General features: G+C 55.4%; 1 protein-coding gene, 1 long non-coding RNA gene and 1 pseudogene across 2 annotated transcripts; 1 reads left to right on the top strand and 2 right to left on the bottom strand.

Annotated features, from left to right (window-relative positions):
• LOC139826870 (dynein axonemal heavy chain 9-like) overlaps window positions 1–1,988 on the bottom strand; it is a 66,044-nt pseudogene extending 64,056 nt beyond the window's left edge.
• A 3,571-nt stretch (window positions 1,989–5,559) lies between these two features.
• Window positions 5,560–11,057, bottom strand: LOC139826871 (dynein beta chain, ciliary-like; the record flags this gene model as incomplete). Its single annotated transcript, XM_071803264.1, has 3 exons — window positions 10,853–11,057; window positions 6,376–6,572; window positions 5,560–5,722 (listed from the first exon to the last, which is right to left on the bottom strand). Coding segments are annotated over exons 1-3 (513 nt in total), but the record flags the coding sequence as incomplete, so codon positions are not given.
• Window positions 11,058–20,746: 9,689 nt separating this feature from the next.
• LOC139826867 (uncharacterized) lies at window positions 20,747–21,968 on the top strand. Its single transcript, XR_011736989.1, has 3 exons — window positions 20,747–20,812; window positions 21,721–21,780; window positions 21,910–21,968. It is a non-coding gene; the product is annotated as an uncharacterized lncRNA (long non-coding RNA).
• The last annotated feature ends 2,050 nt before the right edge of the window (window positions 21,969–24,018 follow it).

Below are 24,018 nucleotides of genomic sequence, written 5' to 3' on the forward strand. Positions count from 1 at the left end.
CAGCTTTTATGAAAATTCGAAAACAAATGCACATATGCATTCATATTCACTTCGACACACCAGCACATCCGCTTGAACAAATACCTAGTAAGGCAAAAAAATAATGTGGAAATACCAGTTGTCCCTTGCTTTGTCTTGCAAGGTTGCTTGAAATGAAGTGATGAGGGGAAATTGAGACGGAGAGAGATGCAGCAGTTTTCCTCATTAACAGGCTGGTGTGCACTATGCTTTTAATTATTGTTTTACAGCTCGCTCCGCAGGCTCTCCCTCTGACTCCAGATACTGCAGCTTCTACTGTCCCTGGAGTGTGGGACAGCCACGGAAGGAGGAAACAGACACTGGTCAAAACGCACAGTGCCCCAGCTCAAAACCTCCCCACTGGCTTTTGTCTGCAGCCCATATCCACAGTGTGCCCATGGCATCCATGGAATCCCAGCAGTCAGTGCCCCAGAGCCTTTACAGGGTCCCAGTAAACCTGTCACCAACACTGTCCTCATGATAACCTGCAGTTATTCCTGTGTCTATTTATATTCCTCTCTACACCGACCAGCATAATTTGGTTTATTTCACATCAAACCCTACTGGAAACCATCATTATGAATACTTTTAAAATAGGCACCAGTCATTACAGTTTTCAACATAGTTAATTAAGGAACACATAAAAGTATATGGCACATTTAAAGCAGTAAAACTGCAAACACCAGCAACCTGTACACTGGCCATCCAACCCTACACACTGAGAACGCAGCAACAATCAACAAAGAAATTCATTTGGGATGTGTGTGGAGAGCAGATGAATGTGTGTGGTTAGCCACGTGAGAGATAACAGGTACATGCAAGGTCTGTACAAGAGGTACATACAGTATCTGTATAAGAGGTATATACAGTGTCTGTATAACAGGTACATATGGTGTCTGTATGTCTGTGGTCTCCAGACACAGCCATGTGGTAAGGAGAGCATAGGGAGCTCCCACATTCACACTCAGACCTGCTCTCTGCAGAACATCTCCTGTGGCTCAAGGAGCCCTTGGCCACACTGGGAGCTCAGGGATGACACCCCAATGTCCCTGCCTCAGGTGACAGATCTGGCAAACAGGGACACCCCTGAGCCACAGCACCCCAGTTTGATGGACTATGAGGATGCGAAGGGACAACCTGGTGAGGAACGTGTCCCTGCTCCTCCCCAGGCCCACGTGGCACAGCCAAGGGGATCCTGCCATCTGGCCTCTCCAAGACAGGCAGGACCCAGCTCTAGGGTGTCATAGAATCATAGAACCATTTCAGTTGCAAGAGACCCTTAAGATCATTGAGTCCAACCATAACCTAAATCTGTCTCTGATGGCACCAGGAGACCTGGGAGATTACATTGCTTTATTTACAGCTGTGCAAACCACACCTCCAGTAATCCTCCTTTTCTTGCCCCAACAGGAGCAAGGAGTCCAACGGGACTCCTGAGAGCAAAAAACACACCTATCAACCTGACCAGCTTACATATGCACTGAGCAGGACATAGTAAAACACAGTCTTAGACTCGCTGTAACAGGAGACCTAACAGCAAAAGAGTGGCCCCATTCCCTGGTATCAGGTGAAGCTATAGAAAGGAAAGATGCCAGCAAGTGATCTCCTGGCTACAGAGTTCTCCTGACGGTTTGCAATGTTTTTCAAGACCAGAGTCTCACCTCCACCATCTCCAGTCTCTTCAGGAAGGTGTCCAGCCTCGCAAACACCATCGTGGAGCTGACGTCCCACTCCCTCACTTCTTGGCCTGGTTCATAATACATGTGCAGTTTTTCCCTTCTCTCCTCAAATGCCTCTTTGAACATGTTCAGGATACCGAGCACCATTCGCACCTTGCCCAGGCTCTCCTCCATGTCCCCTTTCAGAAGGTCTTCTGGAGACAGGTACACCAGGGCCTGGAAGAGCAAAATCACACCTGAGAGGTCACTTCTGCCATCATGGAAAACAAGGACTTCTTGTGTTGAACACATTTGAACCTGTTTATTAAGTTAAATGTTGCCTAAAGAATCACTTTTCCAGGGAAGGACAATAGGAAGAAGGGGAGAGGGGACACAGGGGACTGCAAACACAGGCATCACAGCCACAGACCTGCTCAATGAGAAGGTTGCAGATCTCCTGGAGCAGCACCACTATCCGCACGGGCATGTTGTAGTGCTTGGAGGTGACCCAGATCAAACACACCACGTGGAGCAGGGGGAGCAGGAAAGGCTTCACCTCGCTGAACTCAACCCTCTCTACGTCTTCCAAGCGGCGCTTGAGGGGTGTCAGGTGCAGGTGAACGTCCTGAGCTTCAGTCAAAGCTGTGTTGAGAGACGTGAGAAGCGGTAAGAACCACCCAGCTGCGGTGTGCTGGGTTCCCAGCTAGGTGCTGGCCCCACCACATGGAAAAGTGCCTGGGAAAAGAAACTGTCCTGACAAGCACTGAGCACCCTCAGCCACCTGTGTGCTGCAGGTCACTCACTCGTGAACATCACTCACCTGCGGCAGTAACCAGAACAGAAATAAGCTGATGTGATGGCAGGGGACAGGGAGCTGGGACAGGGCTTCGTGGAGAGCCTGAGTCCACAACTGCTAAAAAGTCACACGGAATTTGCCCAACAGCACCAAAAATACAGTGCTGCCATGGCTGTGAGCCACGGCCTTGCTGTACAGCACGACAGGCTGTACAGCCTTGGCCTGAGCCCTTTTTAGCTCAGTTTTGGCTCAAGCAACTCCTTGTCCAGTGGGCAGATGACGACGGCCCCACTAGTCCTGACTGTAATAGAAAACCTGTCAACAGTAAAGCAACTGATGTCTGACTCGTCGAAAGCTTTAGCTTAGCTCTGTACAGCTGTGTGGTTTTACCCTGAAGAATTACCCCAGAGCGCAAGCATTAATAAAACCAGATCGTTGTGCAATTAAACCTGTGGACCAACAAGAAGTGACAGAAGTGCTTGAATGCATGCAAAAATAACCCCTAAGGCCCAAGACCAAGGAAGAAGAGACTCCCACTATCAGCATCACCCTCCCAGCAAATCCACCAACAGCAGCCACACCAGTACAATGCCAGGGAAAGGGGCAGAGACTTAAAAGCAGGTGCACACAAATCTGAACTGCGCTGTAATGGAAATTAACAATTATAGTCCAAATTATCCAATTAGGGTTAGTATCGCTGTAGCCGGATTAAAACCAAATATTTGTTGTATTTTGATTAAACCCTTAAAGTATTAATTAGTTTAACAATGAACCCTTGGCTCCTTATATAAGGGGTGTTTCTCCAGCCCATTTAAACTGCACAATGCAGAGTGTGACACAGATCCTTAAGAGATTCAATGTTTGCACGTGAAGTGGTGAAGAACAGTGTTTTCTGCCAGCACGTGCACAGCTAACACAGTCTAGATGGTTTCATTGTGCCAGAGAGCAGCTGGGTTGGACATGGATGTCCAGCTGTGTTGGTCTGCAGGGACAGACCAGCAGGACTACACTGTTTTTCACTACAGACAGGGATTTGCAATATTTCCTTGGGCTGCGCTCAACTCCCCTAAGCAAAGCAAAGCAAGGAAATTCGGGCTGCAGTGGCCAAAGCCTGAGAAGCAGCGCTCTAACAAAGCAGTCTTAGGTACAAGATCTGTCCTCTTAGTCTGAACTCCCGTTCCTGCATAATAACACCAGAGGAGCTGGTGGAAGTTGAGGTGAGTCCTGTTAGAGTAATGCAAACACTTTATTACAGCAGAATAAATTCCCAAACCCATTCACCCTGAACTTTGGCAAGAGTCTGGCTCAACAGACCAGCGATGGAGCTTGTCCCAGCCTGGAAACAAAAGCCTAGACTCAAGCACAAGCAGCCCAGTCTCAATTCACAAACTAGAAAGATTTGGCTTGAAATCAGTCACACCAGGCCATGAAGAAAGGCCAGAAGCCAGCACTGTGGTAAAGTTGCCCCAGCATCTCACCTGCCTCAACATCCATTAGCATGGTTTTGAAGGCTGGGATGTAGCTGCTCTCAACTCTCTCCAGCAGCTCCATCATGTTCCTGACCTTCCTCGTTGTCAGCTGGTTGTAAATGCATTCCAGGTCATCACACCTACAGCAACCGAGACACAGAATCACAGAATCAGTTGGTTGGAAGAGACCCTCAAGATCATCGAGTCCAACCATAACCTAACCCCTGGCACTGCCCCATGTCCCTGAGAATGTCATCTCTGTGACTGTTCAACCCCTCCAGGGATGGTGACTCCACCACTGCCCTGGGCAGCCTGTTCCAATGCTTCACAACCCCTTCTGGGAAGAAATGTTTCCTAATATCCAACCTCAGCCTCCCCTGGCGCAACTTGAGGCCATTTCCTCTGCTCCTGGCGCTTGTTCCTGGGGAGCAGAGCCCGACCCCCCCTGGCTCCAAGCTCCTTTCAGGCAGTGCAGAGATCAGAAGGTCTCCCCTCAGCTCCTGTTCTCCAGCTGAACCCCCCAGGTCCCTCAGCCACTCCCATCACACTTGTGCTCCAGCCCCTCACCAGCTCTATTCCCTTCTCTCAACTCACTCCACTACCTCAAGGTCTTTCTTGGCCTGAGGGGCCCAAAACTGATTTGAGGTTTGGCTTCCCCAGCGCTGAGTACAGTGGGACAGTCATTGCCCTGGGCCTGCTGGCCACACTGTTCTTGATGCACACCAGGATGCTGGTGGCCATGTTACCCACCTACACTGGGCCATCAGCTGTCCCCCAACATCATCTGTTTCCCCTGGGCCTGATTCAGGGCTTCCTCCAGCTACACATGGACTGTGGAAATGGGAGAAAGCTGCATGAGGCACAGACAAACCCTACAGGACAGAAAGTGCTGAGTTCAGCATGACAGCAGCTCTGCTACTGACAGAACATCGCTGAAAAAAAGCCATCGTGTTTCTGCAGGCATTAGCAACAGCTCTCCAGCCAGCAGGGCTTTGCCCCGAGTCAGCCTGAACCAGTACAGCACAAAGGTTTTCAAAGGGCAGGAGGAAATACCACTCCCAGGCTCCTGAGCATCTAAAGCCCCTCTGGCCCTGACAGATGAACAGCAGCCAGCTGAGATGCACCATTTCCAGACAGCCCCCAGCAGGTGTCCATCAGCAATTACTCCTGTGGATGGCTCCTAGTGAACAGTGACCAAAGAGTGCCCAGAGCGGGTGTGGAGTCTCCTTCTCTGAGACATTCGAACCCGCCTGGACCCACCTGTGTGATCTGCTCTGTGACCCTGCGTGAGCAGGGCTTGGACTGGGGGATCTGCAGAGGTCCCTTCAGCCCAACCAGCCTGGGATCCTGTAAAGGGCATTTCTGAAAAAAGTCCCTTGAGGTGTAGCCCCTGTGGTGGGGCTAAGTTAAAACACAGCCAGCTGCCCAGTGACCTCCCAGGCACTTTGCAGATCATGATGATTTTCTGTGCGGGAGCAATTTTCCTTAGTTGAAGCCTACATGAACCCCAAGTGGCCTGTTCTTCTCAACTCATGGAATTAGCAGCTCCACCACCAGCACTCTCCCTCTACACAAAACCAGCACCACAGGGCACCATGCACTGGCCAGGCTGCTCTGGGTACCTGTTCTTCCAGAACTCCAGCTCCACCTTCGGGTTCGGATTGCTGCCTTGCAGGAGAGGCTCTGAAGACTCTTTCTTCAGTGCCTCCTGGATCTGGTGGCTCCAGTCTATGATGGCCGACTCCATGGCATACACCAGAGATTTATCTATCCGTTCCATGCTGTAGTAAACAGAGTACGTGATTAACTTTGTTGATGTGCATTGCTCAGTTGGATCTACTTCCAATGGCCGTGTGGGCAGCTGGATTTTACAGGGTTTCACATTTCAAAACCACAAAACAATCAAACCCCATAAGATTTTGTCACTGGTTTAATATAGGAATTACACTCTGGAGAAAACGGCTGAATGTCTGCAGCAGTGTGGGCAACAACACTGTTCATAAAGTGAATGGTGGAAATGAAGAGCCAGTCGCCACCTCTCTGCACAGCCAGTCATTGTCACATCAGATCCATTCAGGTTCAGGATCTGACCTGGAGACTCACACATCCAGCAAGATTCTCTCTCCCCATACCATTCTCCCTCAAAATATTCTACATCCCTGCAGTCATTAACTCACTTAATTCAGCAAGAAACACCACCAAGTGGGCTGGGAAGCTGAGGACAGGTCACCCCACTGCCTTGGAAGCAGTAACTTCTCACAAAATCCCACCCGCACCACGTCCTGTCTGAGGAGTGATTCATTCCACTGCACCCACACATCTCCTGGGGTTCCACAGGGGCACGCACGCAGCCCAGACACGATGACAACTTGATGTACAAACGCATCTGCTTCTCTGGACCTTCCAGAACCTGTTATTTTGGGGTGGTACTCACGATTTCTCATTTTCCAGATCAATGTCCTCAATTCCCTCTGAGCCAGCTGGGAGAGGCAGCAAGGTCTTGCCGTCTACTTGGCCAACAACTGTGAAAATGGTACTTTTGAGGTTGTGGACATGACGCACGATGTCTTGTGACACCACTTGTGGCCAGCCCTGATGGTTCTTCTTGTTCGTTAGGATGGGCACGATCACCTACAGCGGGAGTCACGGAAGACCAATGGAGAAAAAAGTGCAGCAGGAGACGGACGGGCCACCAGGCTCTGAGGTCTGTGCTTGGCCAAGCCTGGAGACCCATATCCATTGCTGTCTCAAGCAGTTCCCATGTGAAATAGAGGCAGCTGATGATGAATGGGCATCTCTACAGGCCCACTTTATACAGCAGAACACCCTTTTCCCCAAATCCAAGCAGCCAAGGAGGGTGGAAGCCAGTAGGCAAAGTGAGCAGCCCCATCCCCAGGCTCTCCCAGCCTTTCAAGCCCGCAACTGGAGATGGCCCCATGGGCTGCTGTCCCTTGCCCTCACAACTGTCCCCGGTGCTTGGTCCCCATGTCCCTGCCCATGGGCACAGCCGTCAGGCTGCCCTTTGAGCCTGCCAGGGCTGGGCTGAGCTCAGTGTGCTGCAAGGGAAGGTCTGCTGGTACCCCCTGGGATACACTGGTGGTGAGGGTCCCCCAGGTCCCAGCTGCAGCCCACCAAACAGGAGCTTTGCCTTTATCAGCACTTTTACTGACCCGGCAGCATGGGGTTGTGGGGCTGGTCGGGGTTTGCCCAGATTTGAGCTGCTTTTGGCTTGTTTGAGCTGTGACAGCAACACCGTGTCTGTCACCTATCCTGGCTGGCTCTGCACTGGGACCAGCCTGTGGCAACAGCCTAACAAAGCCAGGTTGTCCCTAGTGACAAACAACAGCCCTTTGTGTTACTGGACTCAGGGTGGGGGTAGGGGAGGGGGGGGAGGTGACTAAAGGCATAAAAATAGCTGCAAATGGACATAAAATTGAAACGGAATAAAGCAGCTCAGCACCTCCATGGTGCTGTCCCAGGATGCTGAAGACTCTTTGGAACTGTGGCTGGCTCTGTAGACCCGAAGAAGACCCGACCAGCCACCTTCGTGCCCAGGGAGCCGTGGGAAGGGGGAGCACAACCCCAGGGAACACACGGGCAGGTGCTGACGAGTTCACCTTCAGCAGTTTTAGCTGCATTATCAGCAAGATGTGTCTCTATTACTTAAAGCATGTGGACTGCTAATGCCAGTGATGTTGTAACCAGGCAAATGATAGCCGTTCATTTTCTTTCTGACTGTTAAAATGATAACTGGACTCAGGATGAAGCCCCAGCCCACAGAGCAGGTGTGTTCCCTTCGGCACCGCAGGAGTGAAGCAACAAGTGGACAAGGTCACCAGCTGTGACCCCTCACTGAATAAAGACAAAGTGTGGGCAGAGGAACACACGACCCCAACCCCAGGAAATTCAAGACCTTTTTCACCTTCACGCAGACCCACCCCATCTGCCTGACCCAGCACCACCGCTGCTTTTGCCTTCAAGTGAAGCTTGAGAGGAAAATAGGATGAAAACCAGGCACAATCTGCTCCCTGCAGAAATACTGCATGTCTGCACAGGGGAGAGCAAAGCCTGCAAACACGCAGCTGGGACGCACAATCCCGGCTCCCAAAGGCATTCAGAAAACAGGATTTAACAGGATCTGCCAAAGTGTTCCTACCCCACCATCTACCCATAGCAGACGGTGCTTGCAATGCTATTGGCCAGCCGTGATGCAAAACCACTGTTTGTGCAGACTTCGCAAGACCACGGGGCTCATCAAAACAAAAGCTCCCCGTATAAATAATGTGTTTTCTCACAAAACCAGGATAACCAGTCTGGCAGCCTGCTCTTGGGAATCCAATCTATCAGTCACCATCTTAATATACCAAACATCATGATCAGAGCTTCTCAAATCCAGCAGCTCCTCTGCTTTCCCATTACAGCCTCATTCCTGAGACTTCTCCGGGTGAGGAGCCATCAGGAATAAACCGAAACAACATTGTCTAGTTCAGGCTAATAACACAGCAAAGCAAAAGCACTCGAACCTCTTGACGATCTCTTTAAGAAAACATCAGCCCACCTGAGATAACCCGACACTGAGCTACAGGAGGCTCCTGAACATCACAAAACACTTTTTCACTATGAGAGTAATCGAGCACTGGCCCAGGTTGCTCAAAGAGGTTGTGAAGTCTCCATCCTTAGAGATAATGAAGAGCTACCTGGACATGGCCCTGGGCAACTGGCTCTGGATGGCCCTGCTTGAGCAGGGGTTTGGAGTAGGTGACCTGCAGATGTCCCCTCCAGCACCTGTGGGTACATCAGTCCCACAAGGACCCCACTGATAGAGCTGATGTGGATCAGCATTCAGGTGGTTTATATGAGTTCTAAAGCCGTCCATGGTACTGCAAAGGGCAGAGTTAAGGGTACAAGTGCATCAGCAGAGAAGGGAGGGAGGCCAAGGAGCCTGTCTGTAGGAGGGGACACCTTCCCCGCTGCCATGTGCGAGGGGCACCCGGTACTCATGGGTGCCAGGGCTCCCTCTGCACCTCCGGGGCTGCCCAGGCCTCACAGGATCCCAGCCTGGTTAGGTTGAAGGGATCTCTGCAGATCCCCCAGTCCAAGCCCTGCTCACGCAGGGTCACAGAGCAGATCACACAGGTGGGTCCAGGCGGGTTTCAATGTCTCAGAGAAGGAGACTCCACACCCGCCCTGGGCAGCCTGGGCCAGGCTCTGGCACCTCCCAGCAAACAAATTTCTCCTCATGTTGAGCCTGCCCCCGTGGCCCCTCATCCTCACCTCCTCCACGAGGGCGGCAAAGTGCCGCAGGGCATCGGCGGGCAGGTCCCCGCAGAGCAGCTCCCCGGGGCCGGCGCCGGGGGCCCGCAGGAAGAACAGCCCCTTGCGGCGGGCGGCGGGGGGCGGCGGGGGCGGCCCCAGCTCCAGCTCCCCGGCCGGGCCCCGCCAGAGCAGCAGCGCCGGCCCCGCCGGCCCCGCCAGGAAGCTCCGCAGCAGCGGCCCCGCCGCCTCCCCGCCTGCCCAGCGCTCCCAGCGCTCCGCCGGCACCCCCAGCCCCCGCGCCGCGCACCGGCACAGCCGCTCGGCGCCGGGCACCGGCTCCACCGCCTGCTCCATCCGGCCGGCACCGGCGGGTGTTTGCGGGGAAGAGCCGCGTTGCCCGGGGGAAGGGACACTGCGAGGAGCCGGGGGCGGGCCGGGGCGGGACCCAGCTCGCCTGGGAGACGCAGCTGCCCCGGGCAACCACGGGTATCAACACAAGCTGGGGATGGAGGGCCTGAGAGCAGCCCTGCGAAGGACTTGGGGGTGCTGGGGGATGCTCCCTCTGGGGGGGGTCTGGATACCACTGGATCCACTTGGGCACCCCCAAAGTGGCTTTTTAGCACTTATTTTTCTCCTGAAAAAGCAAACACAGTGGGGCTTTCTCCCATCCTGCCCCATGGAACCCCACTCAGACCACATCAGTGCTTGGTTGCCCATCACCATTTATTGCAGCTGCTGCCTGCTCAGCGCCCAGGGCAGTGGGACCGGGCCCGAGACCCCCATCCTGCCCGGCTGTCAGGGAGTGATTCACTGCGGGGGGTGGAAACTGGGGATCCCGTACCCCTATATATATGCTAAACCAAATTATTCGGTTGCAAGCAGTGGTTGAAATAATAAGCAACCAGACGGCTGAGGCACCGAATCTCATAGCGAGACAATTGTCTCAGACCAGAGCTGCAGTGTACCAAAATCAGGGAGCGTGAGATTGGCTTTTAGCTGAAGAGAGGGGGGCGTCTGTGGGAAACTGAATACTTCGGAGTGTTGTTTGGAAAGAGATAACGATGGGGAAGCCATAATGAAAATAGCAGAGGAGATAAAACGCGTTGCACATGTACCAGTACAGAAGTGGAATTCTATACTTACTAGCCATTGGTGGGGTAACTTATTTGGGGGAGCCTGGTGGAAGAAAATAGGCTTCATGATAGTATGTGCATTTCTGGGTTTACTGTTTGTGCCACGTACGACCCCGTGCTTTGTTCAGTTAATACATTCAGTAGTCCAAGTCCTCCCCACCCCCCGCCAGCGAGTTCGCCTCCCCCCCGGGAAGCCGGGGCGTCCCTGCCGGCTCCGTGCCCGGGGTGGACGGGGGTGGACGGCGGGGGGGGGTGGACGGGGGCGGGGGGGGCACGCGGGCGTCCCGCGGTTTCTCAGCCCCGCTGTCGGAGGCCTAACCCCCTCACCTGCCCGTGCTGCCGCCTCCCGCGCTTCTTCCTCGGTGGCTCGCTCGCTCGGTCCCTCGGCCCGCTGCCCGCCCCGGCCGCGGGCTGAAGAAGAAACCGACCCCGCCAGCGGCTTTGCCTCCCCCCGGGGAGGCATAGAGACACCGCGTCCCCGTCCCCGTCTCCCCGTCCCGGCCCGCCTGCCTCCCTGCCTACCCGCGCGCGGGGTTCCTCGGCCGATCGGCAAGACGCTCCCGCACTGGCCTCCCCGCGACCGCCCGCCCGACGGGCTTGACTCCGAGCGACTGACCGTTGGGCACCTGGCGGGGGGCAGGGGGCCGGTTGCCGGGCGGCGGGGAGAGCGCGCATGCGCGGCGCGCGCAGTTGCCGACCCCCTCCGGCCCTTCCCGCGGGTGGGCCGGAGGGGGCGGGGGGCAAGGCGAGGGCGGGAGAGACCGCGCTTTGGGGTGCGGGCGGGGGGGGGGGGGTGTTTGTGCTCGCCGTGCAGTCTGAGCCGGAACACGAAGTGAAATTATACGGCGGCGGCAGGTGCGGGTGGGGGGCACGACGACACCACCACGACCCCGCCGCCCCTGCCGAAATAAACCCCCACCAAAAAAAAAAAAAACCACCGCCACGAAACCCGCATCCCCACGCCACGCGCGAGCCCCGAAACTCCAGACACGGACTCGCCGAGCGTGTGCACGGATCGCGAGGGTCGAAAAGCTCGACTCGTAGAGTCGCGTACACTGTCCCGCAGCCACCCGCGAGAGGCTCGCTCGGTCGCGTCCAGCTCCTGTCCCTGCGTAGGACCAACCGCCCCGCCGTTCCGGTTCAGTCCTTGCCCGCCGGTCCCACTTACTTAGACTAAGCCTAAAATGCACAGATCTCTCCATAAGGATGGGTTTTATACTCTACTTCCACAATCTGCTGGCAGTACAAAAGAATAAGCGGCAGATCTACTTAGGCTGAGTCACGGTGCTTTGCTCCTAAGACCATGCATACCATGGGAATATTTCAGCTGCATGTCCCACCCCAACCCCAGAGAGCAAGAGCTCCAGGAACAGGTGGAGAAACAGGGAAGAACACTGCAGTGCTTCTGAGAAATAAAGCAAGGACAGAAAGGCAGACGGGCATGCTGTGGAACCTTCTCCTTACCCGACTGTGCTGCTGCCACTCATGAAATGACACTGTAGAGCAAGTACTTTTAGCACCTTTTTTGTGTACCACGTTCCAGGAACCCTTCCCCTGGAGGTCCAGCTGCTGAGGTGGAGACTCGTGACCTGGACCCCATTGCTTCGGGGCAGAGGCTCTGATGGAGAGGAGAGGAGATCAGGGGTTGCACTGGGAAATGTGTCTTTGCTGCAGAGGATTTGAGAGAGGTTCCGAAATCCCATCCCCAGCATTTCTGGTAGCAGTTAACTCCTCCTTCCCATGTCTATGTGGCCTGTAGTTGTGTCTCTGTCCCTGGGTCTGCTCCCTGTCCGTGTCACAGACCCCGTCCCACTCGCTGTGTGCTCAGCTCTGTCCTGCTCACACCTCCTGGCACTGCCCAGGGGCAGCTCTGTGTGTGCAGGGGCTCAGGAGCAGCTCAGACAAGTCCTAACGAGAACTGGGGTCTCAGTGTCTTCTCCAAAGAGAGAAATAAATCCCCATCTCCCACTGCACACCCAGACAACCAAGAGTGGAAAACTGAAAGCACAGACTCCTTCCCTTGCAGCTGTTCCTGTCTTGATGTCCTTGTTCAGAAGGACCCTCTGCCATGTCTGTGGGGTTGATCTGGAGCTCTGAGCAGCCCTGACCCACACAGCACCCTCCAACCCCACAAGGTCCCTGCCTGCCCTGCCGGGGGTTGCTCCTTCCACCCACAGCTGCTGCCATGGGATCTCCCGGGCAGGCTGAGCGCTGACCCTGGCAGGCGGCAGAGTCCCTGTCCCGGCACAGCCCTGGGGTGCAGGGACCCTGCTCTGCAGGACAGCCCTGGGCACCCCTGGGTGCTCACCCGGCTTCACAGCTGTTCAACATTGCCTGACAAGAGCCCCCACCTTACAGATCCCACCAGCTGTGCCTGTACCAGTTTTAGGAGACGCCTCCAGGAGCTACAGCTGCATTGCCCTGCACCCAGAGACTTACCATGGCAAGGGCTGCAAAGGTTTCTCCTCCAGTGAGCTCTCAGTCATCCTCCCAGTCCTGACCACCTTTAATCTCTCTCTGCCTTGCTCATCTCCCTGAGATCCCCAGGCAGAGCCCCCAGCCCTGCTGCGTGTGCAGAGGAGCTGCTCCTGGGCAGAGCTGTCTCTCTGCAGCGCTGCCGCTTGCCAGGAGCTCCCTCTGTCCCAGGAGCCCAGCCCAGCTCAGCAGCACAGGAGCAGCCCAGGGCGCTTTAATGACCCCTCTGGTGGCTTTGGTGCTGAGTCCATGAACCTCAGACCCTGAGGGCAAGTTGAAGAAGTCAAACTCAGATCTAAACTTCAAAGTTTCCTGTAATGTTAAAGAATCCCACTGAGGGACACAGCTGAGAAACCATCCCCAGGGCAGCTGGGACAGAAAACTTGAAGCAGAACAAAGGGTAATGAAGTGAAAGGTGGCTCTGATGCTGAGTAAACCTGGATGTGTTTCATTAACCAAAGGTCAAGCCCTGACCCCCAGCCCTGGGAAGGCAGATCCTGTCCCTCCCACGTTGCCCAGGGCCCTTCCTGGACAGTGTGATGTGGGGCTGTGCAAGGCCAAGGGCAGGACTACGGTCCCACACCTCCCAGGTTCCTGGCTGGGGACAAGGAGGGTTTTGGAGCTCATTGACAACGTCTTCCTGAGATGGGTGACTCAGGAGTCAGTGAGGTGAGGTGCCCAGCCACTCTCACTCCCAGTTCCAAGACTTAGCCATGTACATCCAGTTGGATGTTACAAATTACTTGACCGTGGAGAAGAAATGGAAAACATCTTCTGTCAGCAACCTTAGGATGTCTCCAGTCAATGAGCAGGTTCCTATGGAGAACTGTAATGACCCTGACACTCACTGGCCAGGAGGTGATCTTGGGCCGACTTCTTAACATGTCTGCCTGGTGGGCCAATAGGGGTGATGTTCACCTGGATCTATTCCTGATCAAGAAGGAAGAGCTGGTGAGGGATGTGAACGTCAGTGTCCACCTTGGCTGTTGTGACCAGGAAACAGTGGGGTCCCAGTCACCAGAGGGGAGGGTGAAGGCCAGCAGCAGAGCACAGGCTGGTGGGCTGCAGAGAAGGCTTTGACGTACTGGGGGATGGCAGATGAGGTGGTTACGTGGAAGCAGGCCTGAAAGGTGAAGAAGCTCAGGAAACCAGAGCAGCCTTACAGGACAGGCTGCTCCAAGCACAAGAATGATTTCTTTGAGAACCCATGAAAAGAAGCATTTATCTCGTGAGGCTGCTCATCTGAACTGATGGAGCTCCAGGACAAAAAGGCAGCACACAGGAGGTGGAAGCAGGGGAAGCTGCAGAGGAGGAATTCAGAAACCTTGTCCATCGATGTAAAGATGATGCCAAAGCTGATCTGAACTTCATAGCTGCAGGGGAGAATGAAGGCAGCAAGACGAGCTTACACAGTTTCCTTAAAACAAGAGACGTGGGCCTCCTGCTGAACTTTGTAAGAGTACAATCAGACAGGACTGAGGTTCTTCACGGCTTCTTTGCCTCCATCTTCACCAGCAAGGTCTCCTGGGAGTTCATTCCGAAACTCAGGAGTCTGGAGAAAACCCAGCAATGGATGGGGCTCAAGTCAGGGTGACCTGAGGCAACTCAGATACTCAGACACCATTACAGAAAATGAAAACTGAGCATGGAAGGAAATAGAAGAAATTTAGCTTTATTGCTATTTATTATGGAAATGCTCTCTGTTTTACTATTTCTGAAATCTCCCTAATCATCAACAACAGACTTGAAGCCTTTAGGAAAAAGATGCACAGAGCCTTGCCTTGTAAGAGCATTTCAGATGTTAATGAGCCCTCTGCTGCCATGATCCTGAACTGCAGCTACTGAAACAATGAACAAACCTCTCATGAAGTGAAAGGCAGAAGCAAACCCCAGGTTTCTGAGGGTGTGTGGGACCCCACGAAGGGCCATCACTGACACAGCTGTGAAGGAAACAACCAGTGCAGGTCCCTGTCCCTGGAGGCTGGTCAAGGAAAGACTTGGAGACACTGGTTACAGGTGGTGAGGGCCGTGTGGAGGTGGCTCTGATGCCATGTGAGCCCTTGATGCTGGTTCATCACCAGAATGGCTGAGCCCTGACCCCTGGGACCTGGTAGATTTTTCTCCAGTGTTTTCCAAGGCTTTTCCTGTGGTCAGTGTGAGTGTTTTGTGTTTTGGGGTGGGTTTTCTGTGCTGTTGTTTTAAGTGCAAGGCTCTGGTTTTCTGTGGAGCTGCAAATGCCTGTGAGTTCCTCACAACTCATCCAGCTTCTTTCATACACCTGGCAATGGTCACCAATCACCTCAATGTCCCAGTCCCACACTTGCTTGAATCCTCTATTTGGATCCATACCCATCACTCCAGGAGGTTCATGGATCCACCAGGCTCATGGATGATTCCTGAGGCCCATCCAAGTGTGGGCAGTGTAAGAGAGGAGCAGGGCAGGGCCAGCTCATGGGCCATGACTGAGCACAGCCACCCCAGCAGCAGCCATTCCCCATCTCCCAGGCACAGCCATGCCCACAGGATGGAAATGTCACTGCCATACATGATCAGCCCAAGAGAGGCCTTTCTTCCTTCCACATTCCCAGGAAAATCTTCCTCCTGTTCCTCCTCCAGCTGCAGACATCAACTGCTTTCCATTTCTGGGCTCAGACATGGCTGGAAGGGTTCACTGAAGCCATCAGCCATCTCACTGCTTCTCCCTGACATGCCCTGACCCTCTCCCACACCTACACATGGACAATCACGGCTGCTCAGGCCTCCCGCTCTTCAGAAGAGGCCTTGAGCTTCTTGGTTCTTCCTGGTGCTTGTTATAAACTTCCTCTCTCTCTCCAGAGTTCATGGTGAGCTTTCTTGTCCATAACAGCCCCTTTATGGCCATGTCTTACTAAATGGTTGTCTTTGTATGATCATTTGTGCAGAAAGGGCAGTCACAGGACAGCACCCAATGTGTCAAAACTGATGCCGAGTGAAATGCTGTAAAGAGCTGATGAGTTCCCCCTGTGTCTGTGTCTCTCCTGGAAGGAGTCTGTCCCGAGAAGGGGATCCAGCTCCTGCCACTCTCTGCAGAGGCACATGAGCAGTGTCCGTGCGCCTGGGGACACAAAGGTGACGTTTGCCAGACCACCCTGCATCTGAACCACTTAGATGTGTGCTTGTGGATGAGGTACGAAGCCTTATAGTGCAAATACCTATTTAGGTATCATTGCCAGAGGGACTACCACTGATGCAGAGTGCTATTTACAGATATTTAAATATTAGCCTGTTAAACTTTTATTTTTCTTTAAAAACTGACATTCCTAGACGTATTACACAAACACTTGAAGGATGCCTTTTAACATGATTGTCCACAGAAGCCCACCAGCTGTGCATCTCAGGAAGTGGGATGCCAGAGTTCAAGGGCAGGATGGTTTGGGCTCTGTGCTGGGATCTGGAAACTGAAACGCGCTCCCATCTCCCACCCCCTGCCCTCCTCAGTGGGGCTGTGAGACATTCTGCCAGCAGGAAACACAGGTCAGCCAGGAGTGGTGGTGGAGCTGCTCTCTATGTGAGAGAGCAACTGCAATGTACTAAATTCTGCCCAGGAGCGGATGAGGAACGAGTCAAGAGTGTATGGGTCAGGATCAAGGGACAGGCTGGCAGGGGTGATACTGTTGTAGGTGTCTATTACAGGCCACCAGATCAGACTGAGGAGGTTGATGAGGCCTTCTATGCGCAGCTGAGAGTGGCCTCGCAGTCACAGGCCCTGGTTGTTGTGGGTGATTTTAACTTCCCTGATGTTTGCTGGAAGGACCATTCAGCCAGCCAGCACAGCCCAGGAGGTTCCTCCAGCGCATTGATGATAACTTCCTCATGCAGATGGTGGAGGAGCCCACCAGGAGAGGTGCACTGCTGGATCTCATCCTCACTAACAAAGAGGGTCTGGTCGAAGCAGTAAAGGTCGAGGGCTGCCTGGGTTGCAGTGACCACGAGAGGGTGGAGTTCAGCATCTCGTGTGGCAGGAACAGAACAGCAAGTAGAATTGCAACCCTGGACTTTGGCAGGGCTAATTTCGGCCTTTTCAAGCAATTGCTGGGGGAAATCCCATGGGCAAGACTGCTTGAAGGAAAAGGGGCCCAAGAGAGCTGGATTGCATTCAGAGATTGCTTCTTCCATGCTCAGGATCAGAGCATCCCCACACGTAGGAAGTCGAGGAAGGGAGCCAGAAGGCCTGCGTGGTTGAATAGGGATCTGTTGGGTATGCTCAAGCAGAAGAGGAGAGTTTACAGGCCATGGAAGCAGGGACTGGCCACTTGGGAGGAATATAAGGCTGCTGATAGAGGATGCAGGAAGGCAGCCAGGATAGCCAAGGCCTCCTTAGAATTACAGCTGGCGAGAGGGGTCAAGGACAGCAAGAAGAACTTTTTCAAATACACAGCAGATAAAACTAATACCAGAGGCAATGTAGGCCCACTGATGAATGAGGTGGGTGCCCTGGTGGCAGAAGACACAGAGAAGGCAGAATTGCTGAATGCCGCCTTTGTCTCTGTCTACTCCGCTGGAGGCTGTCCTGGGGAACCCTGTACCCCTGAGACCCCGGATGAAGCCAGGTCAATGGAGGAGTTTGCTTTAGTCGATGAGGACTGGGTTAGGGAACAATTAAATAGTCTGGACATCCATAAATCCATGGGCCCAGATGAGATGCATCCGCGGGTGCTGAGGGAGCTGGCTGAAGTCATTGCTGGACCGCTCTCCATCATTTTTGCCAAGTCTTGGGAAACGGGAGAGGTGCCCGAGGATTGGAGGAAAGCAAATGTCACTGCAGGCTTCAAAAAGGGCAAGAAGGAGGACCCGGGTAATTATAGACCGGTCAGCCTCACCTCTGTCCCTGGGAAAGTAATGGAACAGCTTATCCTTGGTGTCATCTCAAGGCACATCAGGGATAAGAGGGTCATTAGGGGCAGTCAGCATGGCTTTACCAAGGGTAAGTCATGCTTGACCAACCTCGTAGCCTTTTATGAGAATGTACCAAGGTGGATGGATGATGGCAGAGCGGTGGATGTGGTCTACCTTGACTTCAGTAAAGCCTTTGACACAGTCCCTCACAGCATCCTCACAGCTAAATTGAGGAGGTGTGGTCTGGACAATAGAGTAGTGAGGTGGGTTGCAAACTGGCTTAAAGAGAGAAGCCAGAGGGTGGTGGTCAATGGTGTGGAGTCCAGTTGGAGGCCAGTATCTAGCGGAGTGCCTCAGGGGTCAGTACTGGGGCCAATATTATTCAATATATTCATTAATGATTTAGATGAGGGAATTGAGTGTACGATCAGCAAGTTTGCTGATGACACTAAGCTGGGAGGAGTGGCTGACACTGGAAGCTGTGCTGCCATCCAGCGGGACCTGGACAGGCTGGAGAGTTGGGCGGGGGATAACCTGATGGAATTTAACAAGGGCAAGTGTAGAGTCCTGCATCTGGGCAGGAACAACCCCAGGGTCAGTATAGGTTGGGGAATGACCTATTAGAGAGCAGTGTAGGGGAAAGTGACCTGGGGGTCCTGGTGGACAACAGGATGCCCATGAGCCAGCACTGGGCCCTTGTGGCCAGGAAGGCCAATGGCATCCTTGGGTGTATTACAAGGGGGGTGGTCAGTAGATCGAGAGAGGTCCTCCTTCCCCTCTACTCCGCCCTGGTGAGACCCCATCTGGAATATTGTGTCCAGTTCTGGGCCCCTCAGTTCAAGAAGGACAGGGAACTGCTGGAGAGGGTCCAGCGTAGGGCAACAAAGATGATTAAGGGAGTGGAGCATCTCCCTTATGAAGAAAGGCTGAGGGAGCTGGGGCTCTTTAGTTTGGAGAAGAGGAGACTGAGGGGTGACCTTATTAATGTTTGTAAATATATAAAGGGTGAGTGCCAGGAGGATGGAGTCAGGCTCTTCTCAGTGGCAAACAATGATAGGACAAGGGGCAATGGGATCAAGCTGGAACACAAGAGGTTCCACTTAAATTTGAGAAAGAACTTCTTCTCAGTGAGGGTAACAGAGCACTGGAACAGGCTGCCCAGGGAGGTTGTGGAGTCTCCTTCCCTGGAGACATTCAAAGCCCGCCTGGACACCTTCCTGTGCGACCTCACCTAGGCGTTCCTGCTCCAGCAGGGGGATTGGACTAGATGATCTTTTGAGGTCCCTTCCAATCCCAAACATACTGTGATACTGTGATACTGTGACCCCGCTGACTCCCATTGACCCCCATTGACCCATTGATCCCATTGACCCCCATTGATCCCATTGACCCATTGACCCCATTGACTCCCATTGACTCCCATTGACTCCCATTGACCCCATTGACCCCCATTGATCCCATTGACCCATTGACTCCCATTGAACCCCATTGACCCCGTTGACTCATTGATCCCCATTGCCCCCCATTGCCCCCCATTGATCCCCATTGATCCCCATTGACCCCATTGACCCCCATTGACACCCATTGACCCCATTGACCCCCATTGATCCCATTGATCCCATTGACCCATTGACCCCATTGACTCCCATTGACCCATTGACCCCATTGACCCATTGATCCCCATTGACCCCATTGACCCCCATTGACCCCATTGACTCCCATTGACCCATTGATCCCCATTGACCCCATTGACTCCCATTGCCCCATTGACCCCATTGACCCCATTGCCCCATTGACCCCCATTGACCCATTGATCCCCATTGACCCCATTGACCCCCATTGATCCCATTGACCCATTGACCCCATTGACTCCCATTGACCCATTGACCCCATTGACCCATTGATCCCCATTGACCCCATTGACCCCCATTGACCCCATTGACTCCCATTGACCCATTGATCCCCATTGACCCATTGACCCCATTGACCCCATTGCCCCATTGACCCCCATTGATCCCATTGACCCCATTGACCCCGCTGACTCCCATTGACCCCCATTGACCCCATTGATCCCCATTGACCCCATTGACCCCCATTGATCCCATTGACCCATTGACCCCATTGACTCCCATTGACCCCATTGACCCCCATTGACCCCATTGACCCATTGACCCCATTGACCCCATTGACCCATTGACTCCCATTGACCCCCATTGACCCCGTTGACTCATTGATCCCCATTGCCCCCCATTGCCCCCCATTGATCCTCATTGATCCCCATTGCCCCCCATTGATCCCCATTGCCCCCATTGCCCCCCATTGATCCCCATTGCCCCCATTGACTCCCATTGCCCCCCATTGCCCCCATTGTCCCATTTCAGGTAAAAGAGGACATAAACAAGAGAGAAAAAACAAAACACAACACATTTGGGTACTCCTGGGTCCTTTGGGGCACTCCTGGGTCCTTTGGGGCACTCCTGGGTCCCTCCTGAACTCCTGGGTCCTTTGGGGCACTCCTGGGTCCCTCCTGAACTCCTGGGTCCTTTGGGGTACTCCTGGGTCCCTTGGGGTACTCCTGGGTCCCTCCTGAACTCCCCATAGACCCCCATAATTTCCTCCTTAGGGACCCAGGAGTGCCGCATAGTGACCCATAAGTGACTCATGGAGCCCCCTAAGTGCGTTCGGGTCCCCTCGGGTCCCTTCGGGTGAGTTCGGGCCCCACTCGGGTCCCTTCGGGTCCCTTCGGGTGTGTTCGGGTCCCCTCGGGTCCCTTCGGGTGCGTTCGGGTCCCACTCGGGTCCCTTCGGGTGCGTTCGGGTCCCTTCGGGTGCCTTCGGGTCCCCTCGGGTGCGTTCGGGCCCCACTCGGGTCCCTTCGGGTGCGTTCGGGTCCCTTCGGGTGCGTTCGGGCCCCACTCGGGTCCCTTCGGGTGCGTTCGGGTCCCTTCGGGTGCGTTCGGGTCCCCTCGGGTCCCTTCGGCTCCCTTCGTGTATCTTCGGCTCCTCTCGGAGCCGCCTCCGCGCACGCCACGCACAGTGGGCGTGGCCACGCACCCCCCCCCTTCCCATTGACCGCCGCCTGAGGAAGGGGGCGTGGCCTCGCTCGCAGCCGCCGCCGCGGCGGGAAACGATCGTGAGGCGGGAAAAGGGGGAGAAAGTTGGGGGGGGAGGAAGAGGAGGGGCCGGGGGGGGGAGCGGAACACGGGTTTTGGGGTAAAAAGGGGGGGATTTGGGAGTTTGGCGCCTTTTGGGGCACTTTCGGGTGGGTTCGGGTCCCTTCGGGGAGACTTCGGGCCCCTTCGGGTGGGTGCGGGTCCACTCGGGTGGGTTCGGGCTCCTTCGGGTGGGTTCGGGCCCCTTCGGGTGGGTTCGGGTCCACTCGGGTGGGTTCGGGTCCACTCGGGTGGGTTCGGGTCCACTCGGGTGGGTTCGGGTCCACTCGGGTGGGTTCGGGTCCCTTCGGGTGCGTTCGGCTCCACTCGGACCCCTTCGGGAAGACTTCGGGTCCCTTCGGGTGCGTTCGGCCCCGGCCGGGACTCGGGCGCCGTTCGGCTCCGCTCGGGCGCCGTTCGGCTCCGCTCGGGCGCCGTTCGGCTCCGCTCGGGCGCCGTTCGGCTCCGCTCGGGCGCCGTTCGGCTCCGCTCGGGCGCCGCTCGGCTCCGCTCGGGCCCATTCGGCTCCGCTCGGGCGCCGTTCGGCTCCGCTCGGGCGCCGTTCGGCTCCGCTCGGGCGCCGTTCGGCTCCGCTCGGGCGCCGTTCGGCTCCGCTCGGGCGCCGTTCGGCTCCGCTCGGGCCCCGTTCGGCTCCGCTCGGGCCCATTCGGCTCCGCTCGGGCCCATTCGGCTCCGCTCAGCTCTTTAGGTCTCCGCTCGTTTTCCCGCGCTTTCCCTCAGAGCGCGAAACGAAGCACGGGGACCCCCGGGGCCGCTTTTTTCGCGCTTTTCCCGAGGTGACAACAGCGGGGGCTTTGGGGACACAGCTCGGGGAGCCTCAGCGGGAGGGTTTTGGGTTGAAAAAGCGCTATTTTGGGTCAATTTTGAGGTGGTTTGTGGCCCTCCCGGCGGGGCAAGATGGCGGCTGCGGACATCGAGGGGCTGCTGGGTGAGTAATGAGGGGGAATTAGGGGTGATTAGCGCGAATTAGGGGGTAATTAGGGGGCAGCGGGGATATGGGGGGGTGGGGGGGGTGTTAATTAGCGCTGCTGAGGGTGTTAATTGTTAATGAATGCAGAGGAGGAGCCGTTGCAGGAGCTGCACCCCGGGCTGGTCCCGCTGAGGGGGATTGGGGGAGTGGGAGCGGAGCTGGAGAGGGAGGTGAGACAGGTAAGGGGGCATTGGGGACAATGGGGACAGAGAGAGAGAGTGTGTGCGGATCAGCAGTGATCACCCCAAACCTGCCCCGCAGACACGGCACCCAAAATCCTGCACCCCAAAATACTCTTCCCAAACCTGCACCCCAGATCCTGACCCCAAGCCCTGCACCAAAACCCTGCCCCTCAGTCCTGCATCCCCAAATCCTCCACCCCCGATCCTGTCTTCCCAAACCCTGCACCCCAGATCCTGCACCCCCAAATTCGGCCCTACCAAACTCTGCACCCCTAAACCCTACAACTGAAACCTTGCACCCCCTAATCCTGCCCTCCCTACCTTCCTGAACCCCGAAACCTGCACCCCAAACCCTGCATTCCCAAATCTTTCCGTCCTATACCCTCCACCCCTAAACCTGCCCCCAAACCCTGCACCCCAAAGAATTCCCTCCCAAACCCTGCACCTCCAAATCCTGCACCTCAAAGGCCTGGCAACCCAAACCCTTCAACCCCATCCCGGCAACACCAAATCCTGTACCCCAAACCCAGCACCCCAGAATCCTGCACCCCAAATCCTGCCTACCAAACCTTTCACTGCAAACCCCTGCACCCCAAGATTGTGCTGCCCTAAACACTGAACCCCCAAATCCTGCAGACCCGGATCCTTGCCTCCCAAGACTCTGCACCCCCAAATCCTGCACCCAAATCTCTCACCCCCACCACCCTGCACTCCCAACCCCTGCACCCCAAAACTCCACACCTCCAAATCCTGAACCCTGAAACCCCGCACCCCCAAATCCTGTGCCCCAGTCCTGTGCACCCCACACTCTGCAACCTTAAATTTCCCCCCAAGCCCCTGCACCCCAAACGCTGCACTCTTAGACCTGACTTCTAAACCCCAAGGGCCCATTGTGACATCCCAGAACCTCCTATTGTCCCCAGGGCCCATTGTGACATTCAGGGGACTCCTCTTTGTCCCCAGGGCCCATTGTGACATCCTGGGGACCCCCCCTTGTCACTGGGGCCCATTGTGACGTCCCAGGACCCCCCGTTGTCCCCAGGGTTCATTGTGACGTCTTAGGACCCCCCATTGTCCCCAGGGCCCATTTTGACATCCTGGGGACCCCTCTTTGTCCCCAGGGCCCATTGTGACATCCTGGGGACCCCCCCTTGTCACTGGGCCCATTGTGACGTCCCAGGATCCCTCCTTGTCCCCAGGGCCCATTGTGACGTCTTAGGACCCCCCATTGTCCCCAGGGCCCATTGTGACATTCAGGGCACCCCCTTGTCCCCAGGGCCCATTGTGACATTCCGGGGACGCCTCTTTGTCCCCAGGGCCCATTGTGACATCCTGGGGATCCCTCCTTGTCCCCAGGGCCCATTGTGACGTCCCAGGACCCCCCATTTTCCCCAGGACCCATTGTGACATTCAGGGGGCCCCTTTGTCACGGGGGCCCATTGTGACATCCCAGGACCCCACATTGTCCCCAGGACCCATTGTGACACTATGGGGTCCCCCCCTTGTTCCCAGGGCCCATTGTGACACCGTGGGTACCACCCATGTCCGCAGGGCTCATTGAGACATCCCAGGACCCCCCTTTGTCCCCAGGGCCCATTGTGACATCCAGGGGACCCCCTTTGTCCCCAGGGCCCATTTTGACATCGAAGGACCCCCCTGGTCCCCAGGGCCCATTATGACATCCTGGGGATGCCCCCTTATCACTGGGGCCCATTGTGACGTCCCAGGACCCCCCATTGTCCCCAGGGCCCATTGTGACATCCTGGGGATCCCTGTTTGGCCCCAGGGCCCATTGTGACATCCCAGGACCCCCCCTTGTCCCCAGGGCCCATTGCGACATTCAGGGGACGCCTCTTTGTACCCAGGGCACATTGTGACATCCTGGGGACCCCCCCTTGTCCCCAGGGCCCATTGTGACATCCTGGGGATCCCTCCTTGTCCCCAGGGCCCATTGTGACGTCCCAGGACCCCCCATTGTCTTCAGGACCCATTGTGACATTCAGGGCACCCCCTT

This window comes from Patagioenas fasciata, unplaced genomic scaffold, assembly GCF_037038585.1.
Source record: "Patagioenas fasciata isolate bPatFas1 unplaced genomic scaffold, bPatFas1.hap1 Unplaced_5, whole genome shotgun sequence".
Classification (NCBI taxonomy): Eukaryota; Metazoa; Chordata; class Aves; order Columbiformes; family Columbidae; genus Patagioenas; species Patagioenas fasciata.